Here is a 24,674-nt window from a genome sequence, read left to right on the forward strand (position 1 = left end):
TGAGGTCAGCTGAATGATAAGCCTATCTTGGTGTAGGATGTGCCCTGCCAAAGCAAAATGTAGTGCAGAAAGGAGGCATGTGTCCAGGATCTCATACAACTGCTATTTATTTGTGCCCTGGAAGGGTAAGTCATCATGTCAGGGGTCTGCCATAGAGGAAAAAGTTTTTCAGACAGAAAACACATGCAAAAACAATACAGCCTCAACCCATTCCCACCCTAACCAACCCCCAAATTTGATTAAGTATCTGAATACCACCCACCACAACAATCACCACCCCAAACAGATAATGCAACGGTGGGTACCACACATATTGAAGTCCATCGGCTCATGTTCATAGTTCCATCAACATTTTGTGCAACATTTGAAGCTTAAATGCAATGACCAACAAGTCACAGCTATGCATCCCAGCGGGAGAGAACAGCGTCATAATGGGTGTCTCAAATGTCTTTATGGTTAATCGTCGTCTAGGTGTGTCTCCACCCGGTTTCCCGGGGGCCCCCAGGACCACCTTGCTACTTTGCCTCGAGAGCAGCCTTCGCGTAGGTGAAATGATGCGCCCGACCTTCAGACATGATGTGTAGTTTGGCAGGATAGAGAAGAGCATATTTTATCTCTGCTGTTTGAAGGATTTTTGGGTAGAAAGGAATTCCCTTCAGGCGGCCTAAATGGCAATAGTGAAGTCAAGATAGAAGTAAAACACATTGCCATAATGTTGTGTTTCACTGCGCTCTCTGGACAGACGTAGGACTGTCGTGGTCTTTATAGTTCAGAAAGTGAACGAATATTGGGTGGGCTGGCGCACACGGGGCAGCCGAGGCACCAGAGAGCGATGCACGCGTTCAACAATGAAAACCGGGGACAGGAGCTCCCCAAACAGCTCACAAAGCTTTGCTATATCATAGTCCTTCATAATATCAATGGGCGTGAACTCCGGGACGCCAGTAATGTGTACGTTGTTGAGCCTCAAGCGCGCTTCAAGATCTTTATTTATGGCCCTGATGAGTTGAAGGACTTTGTCCATTCTGAGCAAGTGTTCACTAGTAGTGGCCTGGGTGTCATCTATGTTGGAAACTCTAGCTGTAAGGCGATCCAGGCGATCTTCAAGCTTGTCAACTCGTTCTTGCATCCTGAGAAGGTGGCTGCCATGAGGTCTAGTGTGGAGTCATTTGCCTGCAGGCTAGATTTAACGTCAATAAGAGTTCCCTTGATGTCATCCTCTGTTGAAGGGGCTGAGTTGATCTCCTGTTGTGGTTCCAGTTCGGACCGGTGTGCGGACTTCTTGATTTCAAATGGGAATCTAGGTTGCCTCGTATCATGTTGGACATCCAGAGAAACTGGATTTGTGGCAGCAACAAGATCAGCGGGCCAGCTCAGAAAATTGACTTGTTGTGGGTTTTGCAGGGGGCTGTTGCACCGCCGTGGGTTAAGGTTAAACAGGGGGCCCTAATTTGTCAGTTCTCAGTTCCTCCTCTCTGGTAGAAGGGCTCGTATAGCAGTTGCTGGGTCAGATGAGGAGAGATGTATTTGGCGGAAGTCTTACACAAGAGTGATTCAGATGGCGCACTGGACTCTGGCCAGTGCCATGAAGAGATCCAGAAAAGGGGGTGGTGATGAACAGAGTGTCTGAATTAAGCAGCCCACTCTTACCCAGTCCAAAGATCAGGGCTTGATCCATCACCGTTTTTTAGCTCACTGCACCATCCCAGCTCAGAACCTGGCTACATGCAAATTAGTCTGTTCCTGTCCCAGTGCATGATGGGAACAGGGCAAACCAAACTACCAAGCCAATTCTTATACTGGGAAGGAAACAAGCTTCCGGGGACCGGTTTCTGGCATTTCAGCCATCGTCGGCCCGGCTTGCTTGAATCCTGATGGTGCAATGAGCAAGGGACTCACATCTGAGTATACCCTTCCACGCTTATGGTGGACAAAATGATTCAGAAAAGAGGGTGGTGATGAACAGAGTGTCTGAATTAAGCAGACCACTCTTACCCAGTCCAAAGATCAGGGCTTGATCCATCACCATTTTTTAGCTCACTGCACCGTCCCAGCTCAGAACCTGGCTACATGCAAATTAGTCTTTTCCTGTCCCAGTGCATGATGGGAACAGGGCAAACCAAACTACCAAGCCAATTCTTATACTGGGAAGGAAACAAGCTTCCGGAGACCGGTTTCTGGCTTTCAGCCGTCGTCGGCCCGGCTTGCTTGAATCCTGATGGTGCAATGAGCAATGGACTCACATCTGAGTATACCCTTCCACGCTTATGGTGGACAAAATGATTCAGAAAGGGGGGTGGTGATGAACAGAGTGTCTGAATTACGCAGACCACTCTTACCCAGTCCAAAGATCAGGGCTTGATCCATCACCGTTTTTAGGTCACTGCACCATCCCAGCTCAGAACCTGGCTACATGCAAATTAGTCTGTTCCTGTCCCAGTGCATGATGGGAACAGGGCAAACCAAACTACCAAGCCAATTCTTATACTGGGAAGGAAACAAGCTTCCGGGGACCGGTTTCTGGCATTTCAGCCGTCGTCGGCCCGGCTTGCTTGAATCCTGATGGTGCAATGAGCAAGGGACTCACATCTGAGTATACCCTTCCACGGTTATGGTGGACAAAATGATTCAGAAAAGGGGGTGGTGATGAACAGAGTGTCTGAATTAAGCAGACCACTCTTACCCAGTCCAAAGATCAGGGCTTGATCCATCACCATTTTTTAGCTCACTGCACCATCCCAGCTCAAAACCTGGCTACATGCAAATTAGCCTGTTCCTGTCCCAGTGCATGATGGGAACAGGGCAAACCAAACTACCAAGCCAATTCTTATACTGGGAAGGAAACAAGCTTCCGGGGACCGGTTTCTGGCATTTCAGCCGTCGTCGGCCCGGCTTGCTTGAATCCTGATGGTGCAATGAGCAAGGGACTCACATCTGAGTATACCCTTCCACGCTTATGGTGGACAAAATGATTCAGAAAAGGGGGTGGTGATGAACAGAGTGTCTGAATTAAGCAGACCACTCTTACCCAGTCCAAAGATCAGGGCTTGATCCATCACCGTTTTTTATCTCACTGCACCATCCCAGCTCAGAACCTGGCTACATGCAAATTAGTCTGTTCCTGTCCCAGTGCATGATGGGAACCGGGCAAACCAAACTACCAAGCCAATTCTTATACTGGGAAGGAAACGAGCTTCCGGGGACCGGTTTCTGGCATTTCAGCCGTCGTCGGCCCGGCTTGCTTGAATCCTGATGGTGCAATGAGCAAGGGACTCACATCTGAGTATACCCTTCCACGCTTATGGTGAACAAAATGATTCAGAAAAGGGGGTGGTGATGAACAGAGTGTCTGAATTAAGCAGACCACTCTTACCCAGTCCAAAGATCAGGGCTTGATCCATCACCGTTTTTTAGCTCACTGGACCATCCCATCTCAGAACCTGGCTACATGCAAATTAGTCTGTTCCTGTCCCAGTGCATGATGGGAACAGGGCACCGGGGTCAGCCAGGTGGAGCAATCCCAGCCCATGCACCAGGAGGAACAGAAGGCAATGGGGGCCACGAGCAGGTCCAAACAGTTCACTAAAATGGGACTGTATCTGAGGGACGTCACAATCACGACCCCAAGCCAAGTATGGTGTCACTATGGCTGTTAGTAAGTAAGGTCCAGAGTCCATAAGCCCACTGAATGGGTGAAGACCGCCTACAGTCTCCTTCCGGGGCCTCTCCTGTGTGTCAGGTGGAGAAGGGAGCCCTCCAATCGCGGTCCTCCGCGACACAGAGCGGGCCCCCCAGCCAATTCAATACAAAGATGAAGGGTTTACCGACAGTCAGTTCGAGGCTCCGTATACATCCGACCCCGCATGGACGGCCCGGACGGCCCCCACACAGGCACCACCCGGCAGCATGGGCCCTACCAGTAGTACGCAATTGCGGGTCCTCCACAGCAGGGGCTCAGACCTCTGCTTTCACCACTAGCTACCCAGAAGGCAATCCCAGGCCGCGGCAGTCACTGTTGGACCTTCCACCCTAAGGTTTAATGATTCTCGGCACAGCCGACTCGTCACACAAGTCTTTCACCACGTCGGCCACCCCGGGCCGCGGTCTCTGTCCACGACGGCCTGTTTGACTAGCACCCCAAGGGGCCGCGACACACCCAGGCGAAAGCACACCGTCTCGGATGTGCAGAATTGTGATGTGCTGTGGTTTAAGCAGCCGATGGGGCCAGATGTTGCCAGATCAGAATTTCAGCTGGCAGAGCCTCTCTATCAAGCTACCATCTTGCTGCACAGCTATGCTCCACCCCCAGTAACAACAGTTTTTAGTCACAATATAAATCATTTGTTGGTGGTACCAAACTACCTTTCAGAACTGTGGTGTATTCTAAGGTGATTTTGCTCTGTGTAAAATGCTGATTCTCTGCTGGGATTTGATGAACTTTTCGTGAGAGAAAACATTTTTTTCCATGATTTTCTCATATTGGTTATCGAAGTTGTAAAACCTTGAACATTTCATGTTGAAATTAACACAACCAGGGGGTTCGTTTTGTCATAGAAATTTTGGTCAGTGCCGTTCAAAAGAAAATTATGTTTCCTTTTCCATGAGCTCTCAAATATCTTCCTCATCTATTTCAGTACATATTTTTGACATGCAGAAATGCACCAATCCCTGCAGTCACAAATAGCTGCAGTTTTACCACAATGTTCTAATGAGCAACTAGAGTGCTAACATTCTGCATGTATGACAAAAGTGTTGCATACCTTAACGCCATCTTGATGGAACCAAAGCTGTAAAACAGAAAACATTTCCTACAAAGGATACAGCAGTAAATAAAGAAATAAGGGAGCTTGATTAAAAAATAAAGTCTCCATTGATGTCTGTCCCAGTACAAAGGGCCCAAATATAGCACACATATCTATGCCCCCAAGTGTACCTCAATGAAGTAAGTGTTCAAATGTCTTTAACTCGTGCAACAAATAATCCACTGCAATTGGACAAAACACATAAAATTGCATCTAGTTTAAATGCCCTCTGTAGCTATTTGGTAACTCAAAACCTATGTCCTCATTTTAGCTTTCTAAGCACTAACCATAATTTGTATGCAAAAAGAACCCCCTTATTATCTTCATTTGTAAAGAAAATTCTTTAGGTTTTACAGTTTCGATTCTTTCAAGATGACTTCAGGTGTTCCACTTTTTAGTCATAAATATAGAAAGTTGGCGCTACAGTTGTTCATTAGAACACTCTGGAGAGGGAGAGAGAGAGGGCAAGGGTACAGACTCAGACAAAGTAGGGAATGGGCAAGAGAGAAGGGGCAAGGGCAGGTAACTGACCAAGTCGGGCAGGCAGGAGGGACAGTGACAACACAACAGACCACGTAGGGCAGGCAGGATGGATAGTGGCAGCAAAATGGACATTGGAGGGCTGGAGGAAAATGCAGGGGCACAGAATAGAGTAGTGAAGGGCATGAGGTGGGTGTAAGGGGTAGCAAAATGATCACACAGGGCAGACAGCAGCGGTGGTAGCAGCACAATGGACCATGGAGGGCAAGAAGGATCGGGCATGGGCGCTCATATAGACAAAGGAGGGTAGGGGCATAGGCAACAAACTGACTGTGCCTGGCAGGCAGGAGGAGCAGTGGCAACACAACAGGACACACAAGACAGGCAGAAGGGGCAGTAGCTTAGGACCTGACCGTGTACTACAGGAGGAGGTGGGCAGGGGTATCAAGCCAACCATGAACAACAGGCAAGCGAGGCTGTGGCTGCAAAACGAACCATGGAGGGCATGAGGGAGGGGCAGTGGCAGCACAATGAACCAGAAGACTGGAATAATAGGGTAAGGTCACTGTCTCGGTCAGTGAAGGGCCAAGCGGTATAGCCGTAGTAAGCTGACCGAACAGGCAGATGATCGAGGTATTGGCAGCACAACAGACACTGTTGGGTAAGAGGGAAAGGGCATGGGCCCTCATATGGGCAACGAAGCGCCGAGGAAGGTGACAGGGGCAGCAAGCTGACCACGCAGGGCAGATGAGCGGGATAGTGGCAGCAAAACTGAAAATGGGAGGCATTGAGGGAGGGGGCAGGGGCATGCCAACTGACCATGGAAAGCTGGAAGAAGGGGATAGTGGCACATACTAAGACAACGAAGAGCTGGGGAGGGGCAGTGGTAGTGGCAACAACCTGGCCACGGAGGGTAGACAGGAGGGGCAGTGACAGCACAGTGGAACTGCGGAGGACGGGAGCGTAGAGGCATTGTACAGACCATTGGAGGGCAGGTGGGGTGGCAGGGGCATCCAAATGGACCATGCAGGGCAGGTTGGAGGGGCAGTTACAGCATGCAGATCATGGAATGTAGGCGGGAAGGGGCAGGGGCATGCAATTGGAAAACAGGGGCAGCAGGAAGTGATGCAAGGGCAGCAAGTTGGACAATTAAGGCAGGTACCAGAAATACTGACAGCACAATGGACCATGGAGTGCAGGAGGGATGGGCAGGGGCTCACACTTGAAGATCTATGCTCATGAGCAGGAAGCTGATCATGCAGGGCAGGTTTGAGAGGCAGTGGAAGCACAACGTACCATGGAGGGCAGGAGGGAGAGGGTAGGGGCAGGCACATGGGCAACGGAGAAAAGGCAGGAGGCGGGCAGGGACAGCAAACTCAACATTTAGGAAAGGCTGAAAAGGGTTGGCCACCAGCTGGGGTTGCAAACCCTGTTGTGAAAGGCCACAGGGTGTGCACTGTGGAGGTGTTGCCGAATATTAAAAAAAAAACTCGAAATTCATGGATGAAGCAAAGGTTAATTAGACGTGCTAGTCCGGATTGGTAATATGATCTTTCCTAACAGTAAGAGAAAAATTCATAAATTTCTTGAAAAAATCAATGATAGCTAGGTATGGTAATAATATCTTAGCTTATGTTAAATTATCTCTAAAAATTCATTGAATCCTTTCTCTATGGGGGACCAATACACTGCCAACACACACGGGCTGGCTGCACAAACTCTGGCATACACTTGGGATGGAACGCATCCAAGCCACACTCACACAGTCCACTGCTACATTCCACACAGTCTGGCAACCGCTACTAACACTTCTGTCCCAGGAATTTAACGAAATAACGTGTCCAAGGTACCTCCGTCTACTGCCTGACAGACAATAGCCATGTCACCGCTGAACCCGAGAATGAGGCACCATGAGCGCGCGCTACACCTACGAGACACTCGCTTCACAAAAATCGGCACACTGGCTGGGGGGGGGCGGGGGGAGTTGGTTGGGAGAGTTTCCAGGGGCGGGTGGGGGGGTTGTTAATGTTGTTACTGTCCACTTGGCATCGTGATGGACCTTTGTCTGGAAACACAAATTCCAACAGCGGCACACTACAAGGACTCCGGTGGGATCAGAGGACCCTAGTGGGTAACGAGATGCGCTATACAAAACAAAGATGCCGGTTTGTTCTCTGCCTTCTTTTGTGTGGATTCCTTATGGCAATGTACTGCACTTTTTTTATACTGAAACCAATAAAAGAAATTTAAACCTAAAAATTCATTGAAAAATCTAAAGGTTAAAGTAACATTATATTTAGGTGTTGAAATAAGGTACAAACTAATGCTTAAACGTCCCATTACCCCAAAAAGCACTGAAATTAACCAGTTATAGTTCAGTGAACTAACTATAACTTGCGCCGCTGCCATGCACTGTTTATGGCCTCATATATTGCATCACTCCTGACATTTTAAATTCCACCATTAATGACATCACTGATGACATCTCAAATGGCATCATTGATGTGAACATCATCCAAGCTACTGCTTCTCAAATTGCTCTATAAAACGCCTAATCATTTTAGAAAAGAAAGTCATCAGTAAAGAACCCACACAAATATACAGCATATATTGGTTGCATGTGCTTGTGTATCTACTAAATATAGTGTTATTTTCGGGACAAGTCTCATTCAGTATGGCACATTTTTATGGTGCACAGTTTAACTATTAACAACATTTTAAGTGCAAACAGCACTTCCTTAAACAAGGTAGAGACTGAGTGCAACTAGTGTGAGTTGCAGACTTGTATTACAGATAGGTTGTGGGTTAAATCAAACCCCTGTTTACAAAATATATGAGAAAAACTAAAGCTTATGTTTACTATATATTATTCAACTGTGGATTTCTGTGCACATGCTGACATTAAAGACTTGTCATGTAATGCTCTTGAAAGTTATTACATTAACTAGAGATTTGTATGTTACAGATATTTATTTCAGAAGTTCCATGAAAATTCTGAGACATTAGACATTGTTAAAGACTGTATAATCTATGGGTGACTCATTTATAAACGGTTCAGGTCACAGAAAGATTGTAAGGATTGGTGTACAGCTTCTGCTCATTTCAATAATGTGTAAGATATTTTTACACACATGCCTTATCTAGGGCTAAGGGCAAAAAGAAGGAGTCAGGTCCTAATCGGGACTGAGGGGGGCTGGACCATACTATAATGAAGAGAAAATAGAGAGTGCCCACACCTCATGAGATAAACAATTATTCAAAGAAGCACATGTAACTGAATGACACATGTGAAGGTACATTTATTTATACCAGCAACTCATGTTATTTATGAATTTTTCAACAAAATATTTTTGAAAAGCAGAAAAAGAGGGGTAAACCCACACAATCAACACAGTGATTATACAAATACATACAGTTATTGACTGTGTGAAAAGAAAAAAATTGAAAAGGATGTTGAAAGCCAAAGCTCACATGAATCATTTGGTTCATGAGATTTGTGTCACAAATGATTGAGGAAATCACAAATGAGTGCCTACCTCTATGTGCACCGTCCGGCGCCTCTTAGAGGGAGGAGGTCGAGGTAAAAAAGTATTTATGTCCTGTCAATTAAAAGCAGAGGCTAGTGTTGTAGTATCAACCTCAAACGGATAGATTAGACATATCAGATATGTCTAATCTATCCGTTTGAGGTTGATACTACAACACTAGCCTCTGCTTTGTGACACAAATGAAATTGTAATCACATGAAATGTCCTTAACAATATATGCTCCATTCATTTTTAGAACTAAAACCTTTGAGGTACCGCCCCCTGTCCAGTGATCAGTTCTCAGGAGCCTGATAACCACAGGTACCCCCCCCCCTTTTTTCATAATCTCATGAACCAAACGATTCATGTGAGCTTTGGCTTTCAACATCCTTTTCAATTTTTTTCTTTTCACACAGACAATTCACAAAGCCCTGATGAGGGTTCGATTACGCTCTGCTCGAACCTGAAACGCGTCGGCACTGCGCAAGAGCGTAGTAATACATTAAATGTATCCATGTCAATGAACATTGTACAAGCTCTTGCCCCCCTTTTGTTTCACTTCGCTTTGGTGGTTATAAAATAGGCATTCATATGTAACTGTGAATCATCAAATGTGTTAATATATTTTTGCTCTGTGTTCTTATGTTTTTCATTGATTGTTGTTGTTCATCATTGTCATTTAACTGTATGTATTTGTATAATCACTGTGTTGATTGTGTGGGTTTACCCCTCTTTTTCTGCTTTTCAAAAATATTTTGTTGAAAAATTCATAAATAACATGAGTTGCTGGTATAAATAAATGTACCTTCACATGTGTCATTCAGTTACACGTGCTTCTTTGAATAATTGTTTATCTCATGAGGTGTGGGCACTCTCTATTTTCTCTTTATCTAGGGCTAAAGCATAACTGTAAAGGCATTGACCTGAAATACTATGTCAGATTTGGAATTTAACAGGTACAACTCTTTAGGGTAAATATTGAACGAACACTCTTTTGAACAGTATTTGAGGTTTGATTAATTGCTGGTTGCATTAATTTCTACAGAGACAAAATGTTTCTTATGAATCACTGACAAAATATCGATTACAAAAATATTGAGGTACAAAAATATTGTGACAAAAATATCGAAGTCAAGAATATCGACATCCTAGCTACATCATGGTAAGTACAAAAATATCGAGAAAAAAATATTGATGTCAAAAATATCGGTTTTTTTAAATGTTAAAAAATAATGTAAAATAAAGTAAATAATACATATAATTAAAAGAAACATAGCTATACATATAATGTTAAAATAAATGAAACACATACATATAAAATGTAATATATATATATACTTAATCATATTCAGAAATAATTATTTTAATAACTTATACATTGTTTAAAGCATTTTATAAATTTTAAATACATATATACACAAACATAAATAATATAAATAAAAATATATATAACAAATTAAAAATCAACAATATTTTTAATGTTTTTAAAATAAGTTATACACAACATTAACTAAAACAATACAGAAAAATATTGGATAGCTGAGAGAAAAAAATGACTATTCCCACTCCAGAGAGTGCAACAGTAGGGAAAGTGTTAAGTAGCGAGGGGGTGAAAATTACTATTCCCACTCCAGTGAGTGCAACAGTAGGGAAAGTGTTGGATAGCGTAGGGGTAAAAATTACTATTCCCACTCCAGAGAGTGCAACAGTAGGGAAAGTGTTGGATAGCGAAAGGGTTAAAATTACTATTCCCACTCCAGTGAGTGCAACAGTAGAGAAAGTGTTGGGTAGAGTATGGGTAAAATAGCTATCCCAACTTCAGAGAGTGCAACAGTAGGGAAAGTGTTGGATAGCATAAGGGTAAAATTTACTATTCCTACTCCATAGAGTGCAACAGTAGGGAAAGTGTTGGATAGCGTAGGGGTGAAAATTACTGTTCCTACTCCAGAGAGTGCAACAGTATGGAAAGTGTTGGATAGCGTAGGAGTTTAAAATAACATACTTAGCAATTAAATAATGTTTTTAATTAAATAATGATTTATTCATAATTATCAATAAATGAATTATAAATACCAATAAATTAAAATTTATAATTACTTTAATAACATTAAATTACTTCCCACCCTATTCGCCAATAAACACACAACCCACTCCTCCTAAAATTTAACACAATTAATATAATTATCAATTAATCAATTAATAAAAAATAATTAGAAATTAATCATTAATTAGCAATAAATTAATTACCAATAAATAAAAATGAATTACTCAATCATAATTAATTAACAGTATACTAATTATCAATACCAATAAATAATAATAAATAATTACTTAATTATAATAAATTACTTCCCACCCTATTCCCCTATAAACACACAACCCGCTCCTAAACTAAATTAACACAATTAATATATTTATTTATCAATTTATTAATTGATAAAAATTAATTACCAATTAATAAACAATAAATTAATTAACAATACCCAAAAATATAAAGTATTAATAAATTTAATATAATTAATTTAGTTCCCACCCTAATCCCCTATAAACCCGCAACTTGCTCCAATAAAAATTATTACAATTAATATAATTATCATTTAAGGAATTAATAAAAATGAATTACCAATAATAATTAATAACAAATAAATTAATTATCACTACCAAAAATTAATAATTACGTAATTACAATTAAATTACTTTCCATTCTATTCCCCTATAAACCCACAACCCGCTATGGTACTAAGACACAAAATTTACTTTAAAAAAATTACTAACTTCTAAACAATCAATACATATATATTTTTTTTAAAAACTTAACAAAACATGTGGAACACATACATATAAAATACATACTAAAATACATAACACTAACATAAACATTGATATTATTTACATTGATATTTTTGCTATCGATATTACTAACTTCGATGTTAAAAAACTATGGGCCAGATGTAGGTAACTTCCATTTAGGGATTCCTTAATAGCGATTATTAACGAATCGCTATTAAGGAAAATCTAAATGGAATGTAGGTAGGAATCGCTAAAATATTAGCGAGTCCTTAACATTCCTTAATAACGAATCGGTAATTACGATTCGTTATTAAGGAATACCTAGCTATTCATTCCTATGGGCTAGGAGGCCCATTGGAATGAATAGGAAGAGATTCACTATTAGCGATTCAGTATTACCGAATCGTTAAGAGCAGGAGGTATTTCATGGGTGCCAGGGTGTCCAAAGGACACCCTGTTGCACCCCTAAAATGTGCATGTGTGCACATGTGGCGCACATCCATGCCCTAAGGGCATGGATGTGTGCCACATGGCACATAAAAAAAAGCAAAAAAGTGCTTTTTGTAAGGAAATCACTACTTACCACCAACTTGGAGTTGGTGGTAAATAGTGATTCCTTAAGGCTGAGGTACACTGTTTTAGTGCTACCTACATTGCATTTAAGGAATTAGTATTTCAGATTCCTTAAATGCAAGAGCAAAATAAGGAATCGCTATTTAGCGATTCCTTATTTTGCATGTAGGTGTAAAGCCACCTACATCGCACATGGCTAAATACCGGTCGGTAACACTGAAATGTACCGAATTTCGGCCTAACCGACCGATATTTAGCACCTACATCTGGCCCTATATATCTTACCTTCAGGTCTATATTCTTGTCACCGATATTCTTGATGTCGATATTCTGTCCCCACGATATTTAAAACTCTATATTAATGTAGGTCGAAATAAAAAACTCGCTATTTTGTCTGTGCACCGTTCCTTACATACCTAAATACCAGTAAACAAAAGCGAAAGCTGTAATAAATGTGGGTACTTTCACAGAAGTTGTATGTCCTGCATGTTGCAAATGTTTACTCCGATTAGCACTATAGAGGTGATAGAAAATTGGCTGTAGGAGTACTTGTTGATACCTCAATGTCACATTCACTGGATGATGTCATCAGTTATGTCATAAATTAATTTGAGATGGCTATATCCACATTTCATTGATGTTATAATTAGGGGAAAATGCCAGTTATAACATACCATTTTAAACTGACAAACCACTGAAATGTATTTCAATTAACTATAACTCATGTCCTAAAGTAACCATAAGTCGCTCCCTGCAAATTGTTGAAAAAACATGAATTTATGAAATCACTCTTTATAATCAAGGTATATGTTTGAGGTTATAAATAATTTTGAATCTCTCTTTTTTGCTTTCTCTCTTGTTTCCCAACTCTTTATTTAACTCCCATGTTCTCTCTACCCTACGGATTCTCGCCTAATTAAATCTAATTTCTCCATAATCCTGGTCTGTTTTTTCTTTTTACATCAATTATTTCACATTTTGCTTTTTATTTTTATGCTCTTTCTGTCCCTCACTTCCTGGGCATCTTTCTTGCCTTTGCCCTTACAATTTCTGGTATCAGGAAATCCTTCTCTTTGCACTGGGTGAAGAGAAAGAGGATGCTATACGCCGACTGCAACAGGAAAAAGAAGAGATCCTATCACAATATGAAGCCGAGAAGCAGGATCTAAATGAAGAGATCCTAAGTCTGCAGGAGGAAAGGGATGCAAGTTTACTTCAACTTGAGAATGAGAAGCAAAAGGTAAAGTTCAACGGGACAGAAAAAAGGGTTGGGAAACATTAATCTAGTGTGCCAAGAATGTGGACTGTGCATAGTAATATCATTTCTTACTTCATGTTATGTTTGTGGCTCTAGAGAAAGCATTTTCAATCAAAGTGGCTTGATGGAGCTATCAGGCTTACTTAAACACAATATTTGCTGTTGGTGGTCAAATAAAGAATGGACTATGTTTTTAACCCCTTCCTGAATGCCAAGTGAGTCGCTCTACATAGTAGGTTAAAATAAAGAGAATTCCAGACAGTAGGTGCATATTGAGAAAACTTTTATGTCTTATACCCCTGCCTCCACCCCAGTAGGACATCAAAATCAGGGTCCTCTGCGGCTGTTCTCAGAGTTTGAAATTTTAATAAGATCACATTATACCCCTATAGAAATAAGAGCCTTTTAGGGTCAAATGTGAGAAGGGTAACGCAGCTCTGCTGAGGTGCAAAATTAAAGGGAAAACTACAGTCCTATCTGACTTTTTTTTCTAATAAGTTGAGAGGCTTGCAGATTCAGACATGCTCAAATAAGAATGGTGGTTTATTTGGTTGCACATTACAATACCAACCTTACATATATATTTTTTGTTTGTTGTTTTTTGTGGGGTTTGTGGACCCCAATTTGGGTTCACAAACCTGCATACAGTTTTGTTGGCCCTCTTACATGTCTGCATATTCAGTATGGTGTCCAGACCTCGTTGGGAGGTCCAATAAAGGCACAACAACCTTAGTGGGTTACCGGATGCTAAGCTAAGGTTCACAGGCTTGAATGGGCCTAAAGCACAGCCGTCATTTTGGGGTCGCCAGGGGTTGCAGCTATGACCCCTTGACTTGCCCTTTTCTACCCCAGGCCTTCCTCTTTGACTCTTAGCTTTGTTGTAAGCAGGGGCAGCATGTCACACGCTCAAGGAAAATAATCAGCCAACTCCCGAATGAGTCGCTGGACAGCTCTCCGACAGGGTTATCACCATTTTTAGGTCTCACCTAGGCAGCACTTGCGCTGTCTCTGCTATACATGTTGTATTCAGGATATGGGCTTTTAAATCTCCGCCCATTTTCAAGGACTCCTCCTGTTAAATGTGTTGTTACTCAAAGCTTGCAAGCACTAGTTCTATCTATAAGCTCTCGAGACCTGTGCTCAATGGTTTACAGAGCTCTGTTGTAAACAGGGCTGTAAATCTTGCAAATTTGCTGTACATTTATTTTTTCTAAAAGTTCTTTTTTATTAAGCAATACCAATAAAGAAAGAATAAACATCAGGTGACAGATTTCAAAGTAACACAATAAACAGATGAGATTTCCATACTTTCAATAATTGCAATTAAACACAGGTGTCGACTTAGGGGGACTCTCGCACCCTGGCTTCACTGGACTCCACCGGGGGTGTACATATATCTCCCCTGTAAGCGTTCCGGGCCTCCGATACTTTATTCCACTTCCTGGGACAGCCCCTCGCCATACACTGACCTTTCCCTGAACATGCTCTAGTCCAAGTCCTCCTTCCATTTCTCCACCCGGGGGGCTGGCTGGCTCCACACAATTGGGCCACGTTACGTTTGGCTATCATGAGTGCCAGAGTTACCCACTGTTTCTGATAGGAACTGAGGTCCGTTGGCTCCCAGACATTTAAAATACACCTACGTGCCTCCAGACCCAGCTCCGAGTTCAGGACCGTTCGCAGCGTGTCATGGACCTTCGTCCAGACCTCCTGGACCCTAACGCAGTGCCACAGTATATGCAGGAACAACCCTATCGCTCCACACCCTCTCCTACATTTCCCCCCTCTCTGAGTGGCCCATATTAAACAATCTTGGCCCAGTGACAGATGACCTATGTAAGATTTTTAGCTACACTAATCGGAGTCTCATGGGGATTGCCACCACTCGTGGGGATGATACAGCCGTATGCCAGTCCTCATCATCTAGCTCCAGGCCTTCTTTCTGCCACTGCTCCCTTAAATGCCCTAGGGGGTCACCCATGTGGTTTATCAGCTTCCTGTATATAAGGGAGATCGTCATCTCCGGGATGTGTCCGTCTAGTACTCTATCCTCCAGAGGGGAGGCCTCAGGAAGCGACGAGCCACGGGGGATATGAGTAAGCAGTGCATGCCGAATTTGAAGGTAGCGGAAACAATCCCCATTGTTAAGCTGGTATTGCAACCGCAGGGAGTCAAAGGACTGAATAGATTCACCCTTCCAGACATCTCTGATGGAAGTGATGCCAATAAGGTCCCACTTGTCAAATCCCTTCGACCTCCACAGTTCCCCCAATTGTTACGCACTCCACAGGGGGGTGGCAAGCGTGAACTTCTCCTCCAATCCGAGGTATTTATTGGCTGTGTGCCAGATCTGGACTGCATGCGCAGTGGGTCCCGTGAGATGAAATCTATGGGGTGTCGCATACAGCGCCCTGGTGTAGTCTCCCCCGGCATGAACCAGCGATCCATTGCATAGCCTGGGTCATTAGGGGCCCCGTATATCCCATGATTAATTGCAGCCAGTTAGGAGGCCCAGTAGTATTTAATTAAGGTCCGGCAGTCCGATTCCCCCATCATACCAGGGGAGGGTAAGTTTTGAGTATGCGATGCGAGGCCTGCCGTCCCAAAGTAACTGTCTCTGTAGAGATTCCACCTCCCGGAAATAGGACGTAGGCACTAGGTCCATAGAATTCTGTAACGCATATAGGAACCTGGGTAAGGCTAGCATTTTAAAAAGTACCACCCTGCCCAGAAGCGACAGGGGAAGTGCCTTCCAGCGCGTCACGTCTCCTGTTAAGCGGGCAGGAGGGGGGTTCAAATTACTGGCGAAAAAGATCCTGGGATCCAGGGAGATGCAGACTCCAAGGTATCGGAAGCTCGACTGTGCCAGCTGCAGAGGGCAGGCCCTGGGGAGTACCAGTGTGTCTCCCTTCACGACGAAAAGCACCTACTTAGGCCAGTTAATGGCAAAGCCAGAGTACCGCCCAAAAATGGCCAATACATCCAGGAAGTATGTCAAGGATGATCTGGGATTAGTGAGGTAAAGCAGAATGTCGTCCGCCTACAGCGAAATGTTATCTTCCCAGTCAAGGATCCATCACAACCCGCGTATAGAACGGTCTTGCCGAACCCAAGCCACCAATGGCTCTAGTGCAAGAGCAAAAAGGAGCGGGGACAGTGGGCATCCCTGTCTTGTCCCTCTGCTCAGAGAGAAATCAGAGGACTTACGGTTATTGACCACAACTCAGGCCAGAGGGGCAGAGTAGAGGAGAAGCACCCAATCAATGAATTCCGGTCCGAATCCGAGCTTCTCCAGCACCGCGAAAAGGTAGGGCCACTCAACTCTGTCAAACGCCATGGTAGTGTCCAGGGACACCACCACGGTCAGTTCCTGAATGGTGGCGACTCTTCCCAAGACCCTGTGTAGGCGCCGCAGATTAAGAGCTGTGTTACGACGTGGCATAAAGCCAGACTGGTCCGGATTTATTAAGGAGGTGATGACCTTAACCAGTCTTGTTGCCAACAATTTTGCCAGTATTTTAGGCTCCGTGTTTAGAAGTGAGATGGGCCTTTACGACGAGCAACTCTCCCTAGGTTTTCCCTCTTTGTGGATAACCACTATATTAGCTATTCGTTGGTCATATGGGAGCTCCCCTGTGTCCTTACTCTCTATAAACATGGAGCAGAGGAATGGGACAAGTCTGTTAGCATTCAGCTTATAAAGTTCGATGGGGATGCCGTTCGGCCCTGACGCCTTGCCAGAATTAACCTCTATGATTGCCTGCGCTACTTCGTCTGTGGTTAGCGGGCAATCCAAATAAGCTTGGCCTTCCTCAGAGAGCCGGGGCATTTGTTTGTCTCTGATCATCTCTTTATTATCTTCTTCCGAAAACCCTCCCTCGGCAAGGTACACCTCGCTGTAGTAGTTGGCAAATCTATCTGCAATAGCCTGTGGGTCCACTATCGCCTCCGAGGCCTCTCCCCGCAACTCAGGCACCAATCTCGACGCCCATTCCCGTCTCTCCAGCCACGCTATCAATTTTCCTGCCTTATCCCGTGCTCGTACACTCTACTCTGGGTCTCTCTGAACTGCGCCTTAGCCCTCTCCCTTGCCAATCCACCGAGTTCATCCTGCTTTAGCTTAAGACGGTGAAGACCCTCGGGGTTACCGCATCCGCAATCTCTATCTAGAGCTATCACTGCCTCCTCTGCTTTCTCCAGCTCAGCCTGCCTCTCTTTCTTTTTCATGGCAATCAGTGATAAAACCTCACCCCGTATTACTGATTTGAACGCTTCCCATAAAGTCTGTGCTGAGTCCACCGTGCCCTGATTGTTCAAAAAATAACTATCCATCGCTTTGACTATATCTTTCTTGATGACTGGGTCTCGAAAGTTTCAAGGACAAAGGGGAGCTATCCTTCCTTCCATGAATTGATCAAACTCTAACGCGCCCAGACCGGGGAATGATCGGAGATATCCCTCCCCATGTGCCTCACTTCCCTGACGGCCCAAGCTTGGGCCGCTGGAACTAGTATGTAGTCTATTCTAGACATGCTATGATGTGCCGGGGAGATGTACGTATAACACGCAGCACTCCGATTCTGCATCCACCAGCAATCAACCAGTCCTGTGGTGTCCAAGACATCAGGCAGCCATCTCTGCACTGGGCGTAATAGTCTAGCTGGGTGCCTGTCTATCTCTCCATCGACTACTGCGTTAAAATCTCCTCCCAGCACGAGGGTCCCCTGAGGCAAAGTCAGGAAAATAGCTCCTAAGTCTCGGAACGTGTCTGTTTGCAGGCTCGGTGGGACATAGATTGACATAAAAGTGGTGTTCTTCCCTCCCATTGGCGCAAGATGCCTATATACCTCCCTCTCTGATCTGACCATGTGGCTTGAATGGCAAAAGGAAAGGAATTTCTAAGAAGTATACCGATCCCCTGTGACCCAGACGTAAACCCTGCGTGTGCCACCAATTTGTAGCCCCCCCTATGTAGGGCCATGCACCTATTTCCGATGAGATGTGTCTCCTGCAGCAACACAACGTCTGGGGAGTGTCGCCGAATGAACTGATTGACCAAACCCCTTTTCATTGTGTCTCCCAATCCATTCACTTTCCAGCTAAGTACGTTAATCCCCGACCTCCTCCCACTATCCGCCATGGAACTGGTATAGAATCATCACATTAGCAACATTGTCTCCTGATGTTTGAAATAAATAAAATAAACAAAACTCAAACGAACCCCCAAACTGTGCATTCTTAAACCAAAGAAGATTCGCCATCCCTGGATCCCCCCCTCCCTCCCTGCACCCCTGCTTACGGCTTACGCCCATCCCCAACTGGCAGTGTGCCTGTCGCCCCACAGTCAAACTCAACATTCTAACTAAATATAGTAACCTCCCCAGCTCTGTTCTAAGCATTAATGCGGCATTCCGGAGTCACAGTCCCGCTCCCCACGGCCCCGCGTCTACATCCCAATACCACAGCGGGGACAGGATGGAGAAGATGACTGCTGGTCATCTTCTCCATCCTGACCATGCCTCTCCGACTCAGTCGAGTGGAAGCCATCAATCCAATCTGCCACCACCTCAGGATTATCGAAGAACCAGGTTTTTCCCCCGCCTCCACTCTCAATCTCGCCGGGAACATCATTCCATAACGCAAACCCTTGTATCTCAGTTTCTTCTTTACGGGTAGGAAGCTTTGGCGTTGGTTTTGCACGAGTTGTGTAAAGTCTGGATAGAAGGAGAGTGAGGCATTTTCATATTGTAGGTGACCCCCCGTGCGGGCCGCCTGTAGTATTACATCTCGGTCTCTGAAATTCCGAGATCCGGGGCAGGGTTCTCCGCTTTCTCACTGACCCCTAGGATGCGTATATTGTTCCGTCTAGCCCTCCCTTCAAAATCGTCTAGCTTCCTATCCGTCAAGGCCCAGGAGGTTTTAAGATCACATACCTCCTGCTGAAGCTGCGTCATATCATCTATCAGGCTGGCAGTCTTTATGTCCAATGATTTGACCTTGTCGTTTTCTTTTGTGAGGTCCGCTCAGATAAGGTTGACTTCTATTGTTACCATGTCTAGTTTGATGTCGAGAGACTCCATTTTCTGCCCTAACGATGCCGGGACTCCTTCAATAGCCGCCATCACATCTGACAACGTTAGTTCCGTCGGCGCGTCCGAGGAGTCTCCACTCGTTATTTGAGACCTTTTCGCCTCCACCAGTGATCCTTTAGGCATAGTGTATCGGTCCAATTTGTTGGATTGGACCTGCTTAGTACCTCTAGAGGATCTGGGCAGAGTCTTGTCAGGATCCCCCCTGGCCGCCATGTTAGTCGCTCCCCGGTGGGTCTCGCCGCTCCAGCTCCGTATAGATTTGTGGGTCCCAGGTCAAGTCTGGCCCCACAAGTGGACCCGCTCCCCTCGCTGTACGAGATCACCGCCTGAGGCCGATCGGGCCAGATGGAGTCTCTCAAAGGAAGCGACAGTCCATAGTATGGGAGCAGGTCACTGAAGCCACCACGCAAATACCGCCCAGCTCAGGGTCTTCACCAAATCGCCCAACATACTGGGGCACCCACTAGCGATCCTCAGGTCCCAGTGTTCCGAGTTGATGATCAGGCACGGGGCGTCAGCAACAATCAGGCGATGTGCCCAAACAATGCTCGTCTTTCCAAAGGGCGTGTGGACCGGGGAGCCACGGGGGCCGCCTAACGCTATTTTGTGGGCCGACGTCGCAACCGGGTCAATCAGGTCACTCGGAGCCCCAGAGACAAAGACAGCCAGTCCTGTTGGTGGACCTCGCACCCTCCGGGCGTCGCAGAGCGGACCGGGCCACCACCGCCCCCGCTGGTAGCACCACTGCTCCCGGATTTGCTTCCCTCGGTACGGGAGGGGGGGGATACGAGCCGCCCCTGCACCCCCGACTCCACCGGTCTCGTCTGTCCTCCTCCCGCGGGCCGGTCCGGAAACTTCTGGTCGAAAGCCCCCCGGCAAACCCACAGCTCCCCAGCCACCAGCTTCACGCTGCACCCCGTCCCCTTCTGCCCTCCAGGGCGCCGCTCCCACTCAACTCTACTCCGGTCCCCGTCACCACAGCGGGACCGGAGGCTCAATCAGGACCCCCAGCAGTACCACAGCTTGCGGGCGGTAATCTTCGGTGCTCAAATTCCGTCGTCCTCCTCTTCTCACGGGCCGGCCCGGGTACTTCCGGTTGCCGGCGCCATTGTTGTCGCACTGCACTCCGGCCACCAGTGTCACGCGGGTCCCCGGGCTCGTCCGCATCGCAGGCCCCAACTCTCTCACGGCATAACTCCGGTCCCCGTCACCGCAATGGGACCGGAGAAACAATCGGAACTTCAGCGGCACCGCAGAAAGCGGGTGGTGCACTCCAACGTCAGGATTTTTCACAGGATCACCGAGCTGGGGGGTTAGCTACGCAGAGCTGAGGTCCTAGGCGGCCATCATGCTCGACACGTAGCTCCTCCTCCCTTGCTGTACATTTAAAGACCAAGGTCTGTTTTGGATGCAGCTACCTCCTTCTCCTTCCTGCTTTTGAAACACACGGCCTGGTGTCATGATCCCTGCCTTCCTGTAGCTACTGCCACCTCCGTCTCAGAGCTCAGCAAGCATTTGCAATGCAATAGCCCTCCCATTTGCAAGAGTTTGAGCTATTGGCATTGTAATTGGAAATTACTTTTATTCATGTGTTGTTTTTAAAACAGATAAATAAAGGCATTGCCATTTACAATGACAATAGCATAAACTCTCCCAAAAGCGTGACCTATTGCATTGCAAATGTGTGCTATAACATTTTTTAAAAGCGTTAGGAGAGAGCGTGTCCTGCCTGCAACAACAGGAAGGACAACGCTGTTTGAGAAATAGTGCTTGGAGGCTGTAATTAAAGCTTACAGAGCAACAACACAAGTAACAGGGGATGTCACCATGGGAGGTTACAAAGTGAGAAAAGGCGCTACTAAGGAGGGACTACTAACCCTTTTTGATCAATGAACAGCCACAGTTAACAGTGAACAATGACACAAGCCAATGAAAGATGTGGGTGAAGCTTCAAGTCCTTACCTCAATACAGCATGCCTCGCAGAGCAGCGCATGCACTTCCCAGGCTCGGCCCAAAAACCACAACTGGGAAAAGGATTAGACCAGTGGTGGTTTCTGCGTGAGGGTGTCGGGGCTCCACCCTCTTTACATTTGCCGTAAAAATGAAAGCAATCGTAGGAGTACTGTCTGCCACTCATGACTCACTGTTGCTGTCTTTCATCATGTGCACTAGTGCGTGCAGCGTGACACGTCATGGGCTGGCTCTTTTCCTACTTGCTCCCCTGGGCTAGACAATCTCACAGCTCTGAGGCCTGTGAGGCCCTCAGCTTGACAAAGACTGGGCATCAAGGATCAGTCTCCACCCCCTGATGAAGTGGAGGTAAAGCTAACCCTGGGTGTTTCGGACTCAAGCCTCTATTTAACTGTCTTGATAAAAAACAACCAGCAGAGGTCAGTAAAATACCGGAATTGCTGTCTGCTGAGGGTCTTTTTATTTTTTTATTCTTCTGGCAACCGCCTCTATTTAACTTTCTTGATAGAAAACGACCAGCAGAGGTAAGTAAAATACCAGAATCACTTTAGCATTCTCAAGATTCCAGGCAATAATAATTGTCTTCCACTAGCACCTGTAGACAATAATATTTTTTTCAAATCTTGTATTTTCAGTGATATGACCACCAAAGGCCCTGATTTTATATTAAAAACAGAGCTTGGACTATACCATTTCCTGCTGAACTGCAATATGTCTCTCCATGTGAGTCATGCATTTTGGTGCTTACCTTCTCTCCATGTTAAAGAACAGTAGATGTTTCAGCACCCAGGCTAATGTGCTGCAGAGCTAAATACTTATAAGGTCCCAAAGGCGAGACCGAATACATTGCAAATGCTTGTATTTGTATCTCAACAAGGTGCTCAATGATCCATGTTTGGTAATGGTTGCTGCAACATACATTGTTCTGTGATGTACAGCCAGTCAGAGTGCTTCAGAATTGTGAATCTGCTGCTGAAATCTTGAGTCCACCATGTATCACAGTTTGCCTTTAATATGGTGAGTCCGGGAAATAATGATTCGGATGACTCTAAAATGTAACCTCTTCTTGCAAAAACGGGAATACTTTTTCAACACTAATTTCCCAAACTACTAAAAAGAGTTACACCACACCAAGTAAAGGCACTTGTTGGGCAAAGTTCTTTTGACATGCCAGGTTGGTTTAATTTCTACTCAGTTTATCTTGGTTTGGTGAAAATCTGTTCCTCGGTTTTGAAGGTACAAGGGAAAATGTGAGTTTCTTGAGTGCAAGTCTAAATCATTTATATATTGAAAAAACACAGCAAACCCAAACTGAGCGTCAACGTGCAAAAGACCATGAGTGCACATGCACACTACTCTAAACATCCTGCTCTGAATTGTTTTCCTACCAATGTTCGCAAATGTTGTCAGACAAAGAAAATAAAAATTAATAAGTATTGGCAAAGCCAATAGGTTGCACCTATGCAAGAGATATTGGCTTTGCCAATATGTTTTAGCCATGGTGTACACCAGCGTGGCTGCTGAGAGTTGGGGAGTGGCGTGAAGTGGTGGAGAGAAGATGTGAATGGCATGGAGTGGAGTAGTGTAGAGTATTGTTTAGTGTCGTGGAGGAAGTAGAGTGTTGTATAGTGATAGGGCATAGAGTAGAGTACAGTGAGTAGATAATCAGAGTAGAGAAGAGCATTGTAGAGTAGAGTGGCATAGAGTGTTGTAGGGTGGTGTAAGGTGGAGTGGTATAAGAGGGTGTTGTGTAGAGTGGTGTAGGGTGTTGTTGAGTAGAGTGACATAGAGCAGAGTAGAGTGGTGTGTCATCGAGTGGAGTAGTGTATGAGGGTGGAATGGCTTTTAGTGGAGTAGAGTGTTGTAGAGTCAAGTGGTGTAGAGTAGAGTCGGGTGGGTGGTGTAGAGTGGAGCATTGTGGAGTAGTGTCATAGAATACAGTGGAGCAAAGTGGCGTAGAGTGGTGTAGAGGGAGTTGTGTAGAGCGTTGTAGAGTGAAGTTGTGCAGTAGAGTGTTGCAGAGTGGAGTGGCGCGTCACAGAGTAGAGTATCGTGGAGTAGAGTGTCGTAGAGTGGAGTGTCATAGAGTGAAGCTGCAATAAAGTACAGTGGTGCCGAGTCCATAGGCATAGAGTGCAGTGATGTAGAGTAGTTTGGTGCAGAGTTGATTGCAGTGGTGTAAGGTGCAGTGGCATAGAGTGGAGTGGTGCAGAGTGGAGTAGAGTGGCATAGAGTGTAGTAGCATAGAGTAGATTGTTTCAGAGTAGAGTGAAGTGACATAGAGTGCAGTGTAGATTGGAGACGTGCAGGATAAAGTATAGAGGTGTCAGGTGGTGTAGAGTGCAAAGGTGCAGAATAGATTAGAGTGGCATAGAGTGTAGTGGCATAGATTGAATTAGTGTAGAGTGCATGGTGTAGAGTCCAATAAAGTGCAGTAGAGTTGGCTGGTGCGGAGTAGAGCGCAGTGGCATTGAATGCAGTCGTACAAAGTAGAGAGGTGTTGAGTTCAATTGAGGAGAGTCTAGCAGAGTTGAGTGTCTTAGAGTACAGTGGCACACAGTGCGTTAGCATAGAGTGGAATGGTACCGAGTGCAGTGGTGCAAGGTAGAGGGCACTGAAATAGAGTAGAGTGGTACAGATTAGAGAGGCATAGAATGCAGTGTCATAGAGTGCAGTTGTGCACAGTACATCAGAGTGGCGTACAATGTAGTGGTGTAGAGTGCATTGGCGTAGAGTGCAGTAGCAAAGATTTCAGTGGCAGATAGTGCAATGTTGCAGAGTAGAATATTGTAGAGTGGAGTGGTGTAGAGTAGGGTGGCTTAGAGTGCATTGGTGTAGAGTGCAGTGGCGTAAAGTAGTGCAGAGTAAAGTGATGTAGAATAGTGGCGTACAGTGCAGTCGTGCAGAGTAGATTGGCGTAAAATGCAGTAGCGTAGAGTGTATTGGTCTTGAGTAAAGTATTGTAGAGTGCATTGACGTACAGTGGGGTACACTGGAGTGGCACAGGGTAGATTGCAGTGGCATACAGTGGAACAGCGCAAAGTGGAATAGAGTGGTTTACAGTCCTAGCTTCCACGCAAAAAATATACTTGAAGTGACCTCAATCAGGTCTGTAATTTGTGCCTCTCACCTGAGGACAATAAGGACACCTGCTGCTCGTTCCATTCCAAGAAGACTCTT

At 45.2% G+C, this 24,674-nt stretch overlaps 1 protein-coding gene across 1 annotated transcript in view; it reads left to right on the top strand.

Annotated features, from left to right (window-relative positions):
• Positions 1-24,674, top strand: part of CROCC2 (ciliary rootlet coiled-coil, rootletin family member 2) — a 1,620,686-nt gene that overhangs the window by 771,676 nt on the left and 824,336 nt on the right. The window contains exon 21 of the mRNA XM_086944022.1: positions 13,233-13,412. Within this exon, the coding sequence (XP_086800148.1) occupies positions 13,233-13,412 (180 nt within the window). The remainder of the gene's footprint in view (positions 1-13,232; positions 13,413-24,674) is intronic.

The sequence above is a fragment of the Lissotriton vulgaris genome, chromosome 11 (genome assembly GCF_964263255.1).
Source record: "Lissotriton vulgaris chromosome 11, aLisVul1.2, whole genome shotgun sequence".
In the NCBI taxonomy this organism is placed as follows: domain Eukaryota; kingdom Metazoa; phylum Chordata; class Amphibia; order Caudata; family Salamandridae; genus Lissotriton; species Lissotriton vulgaris.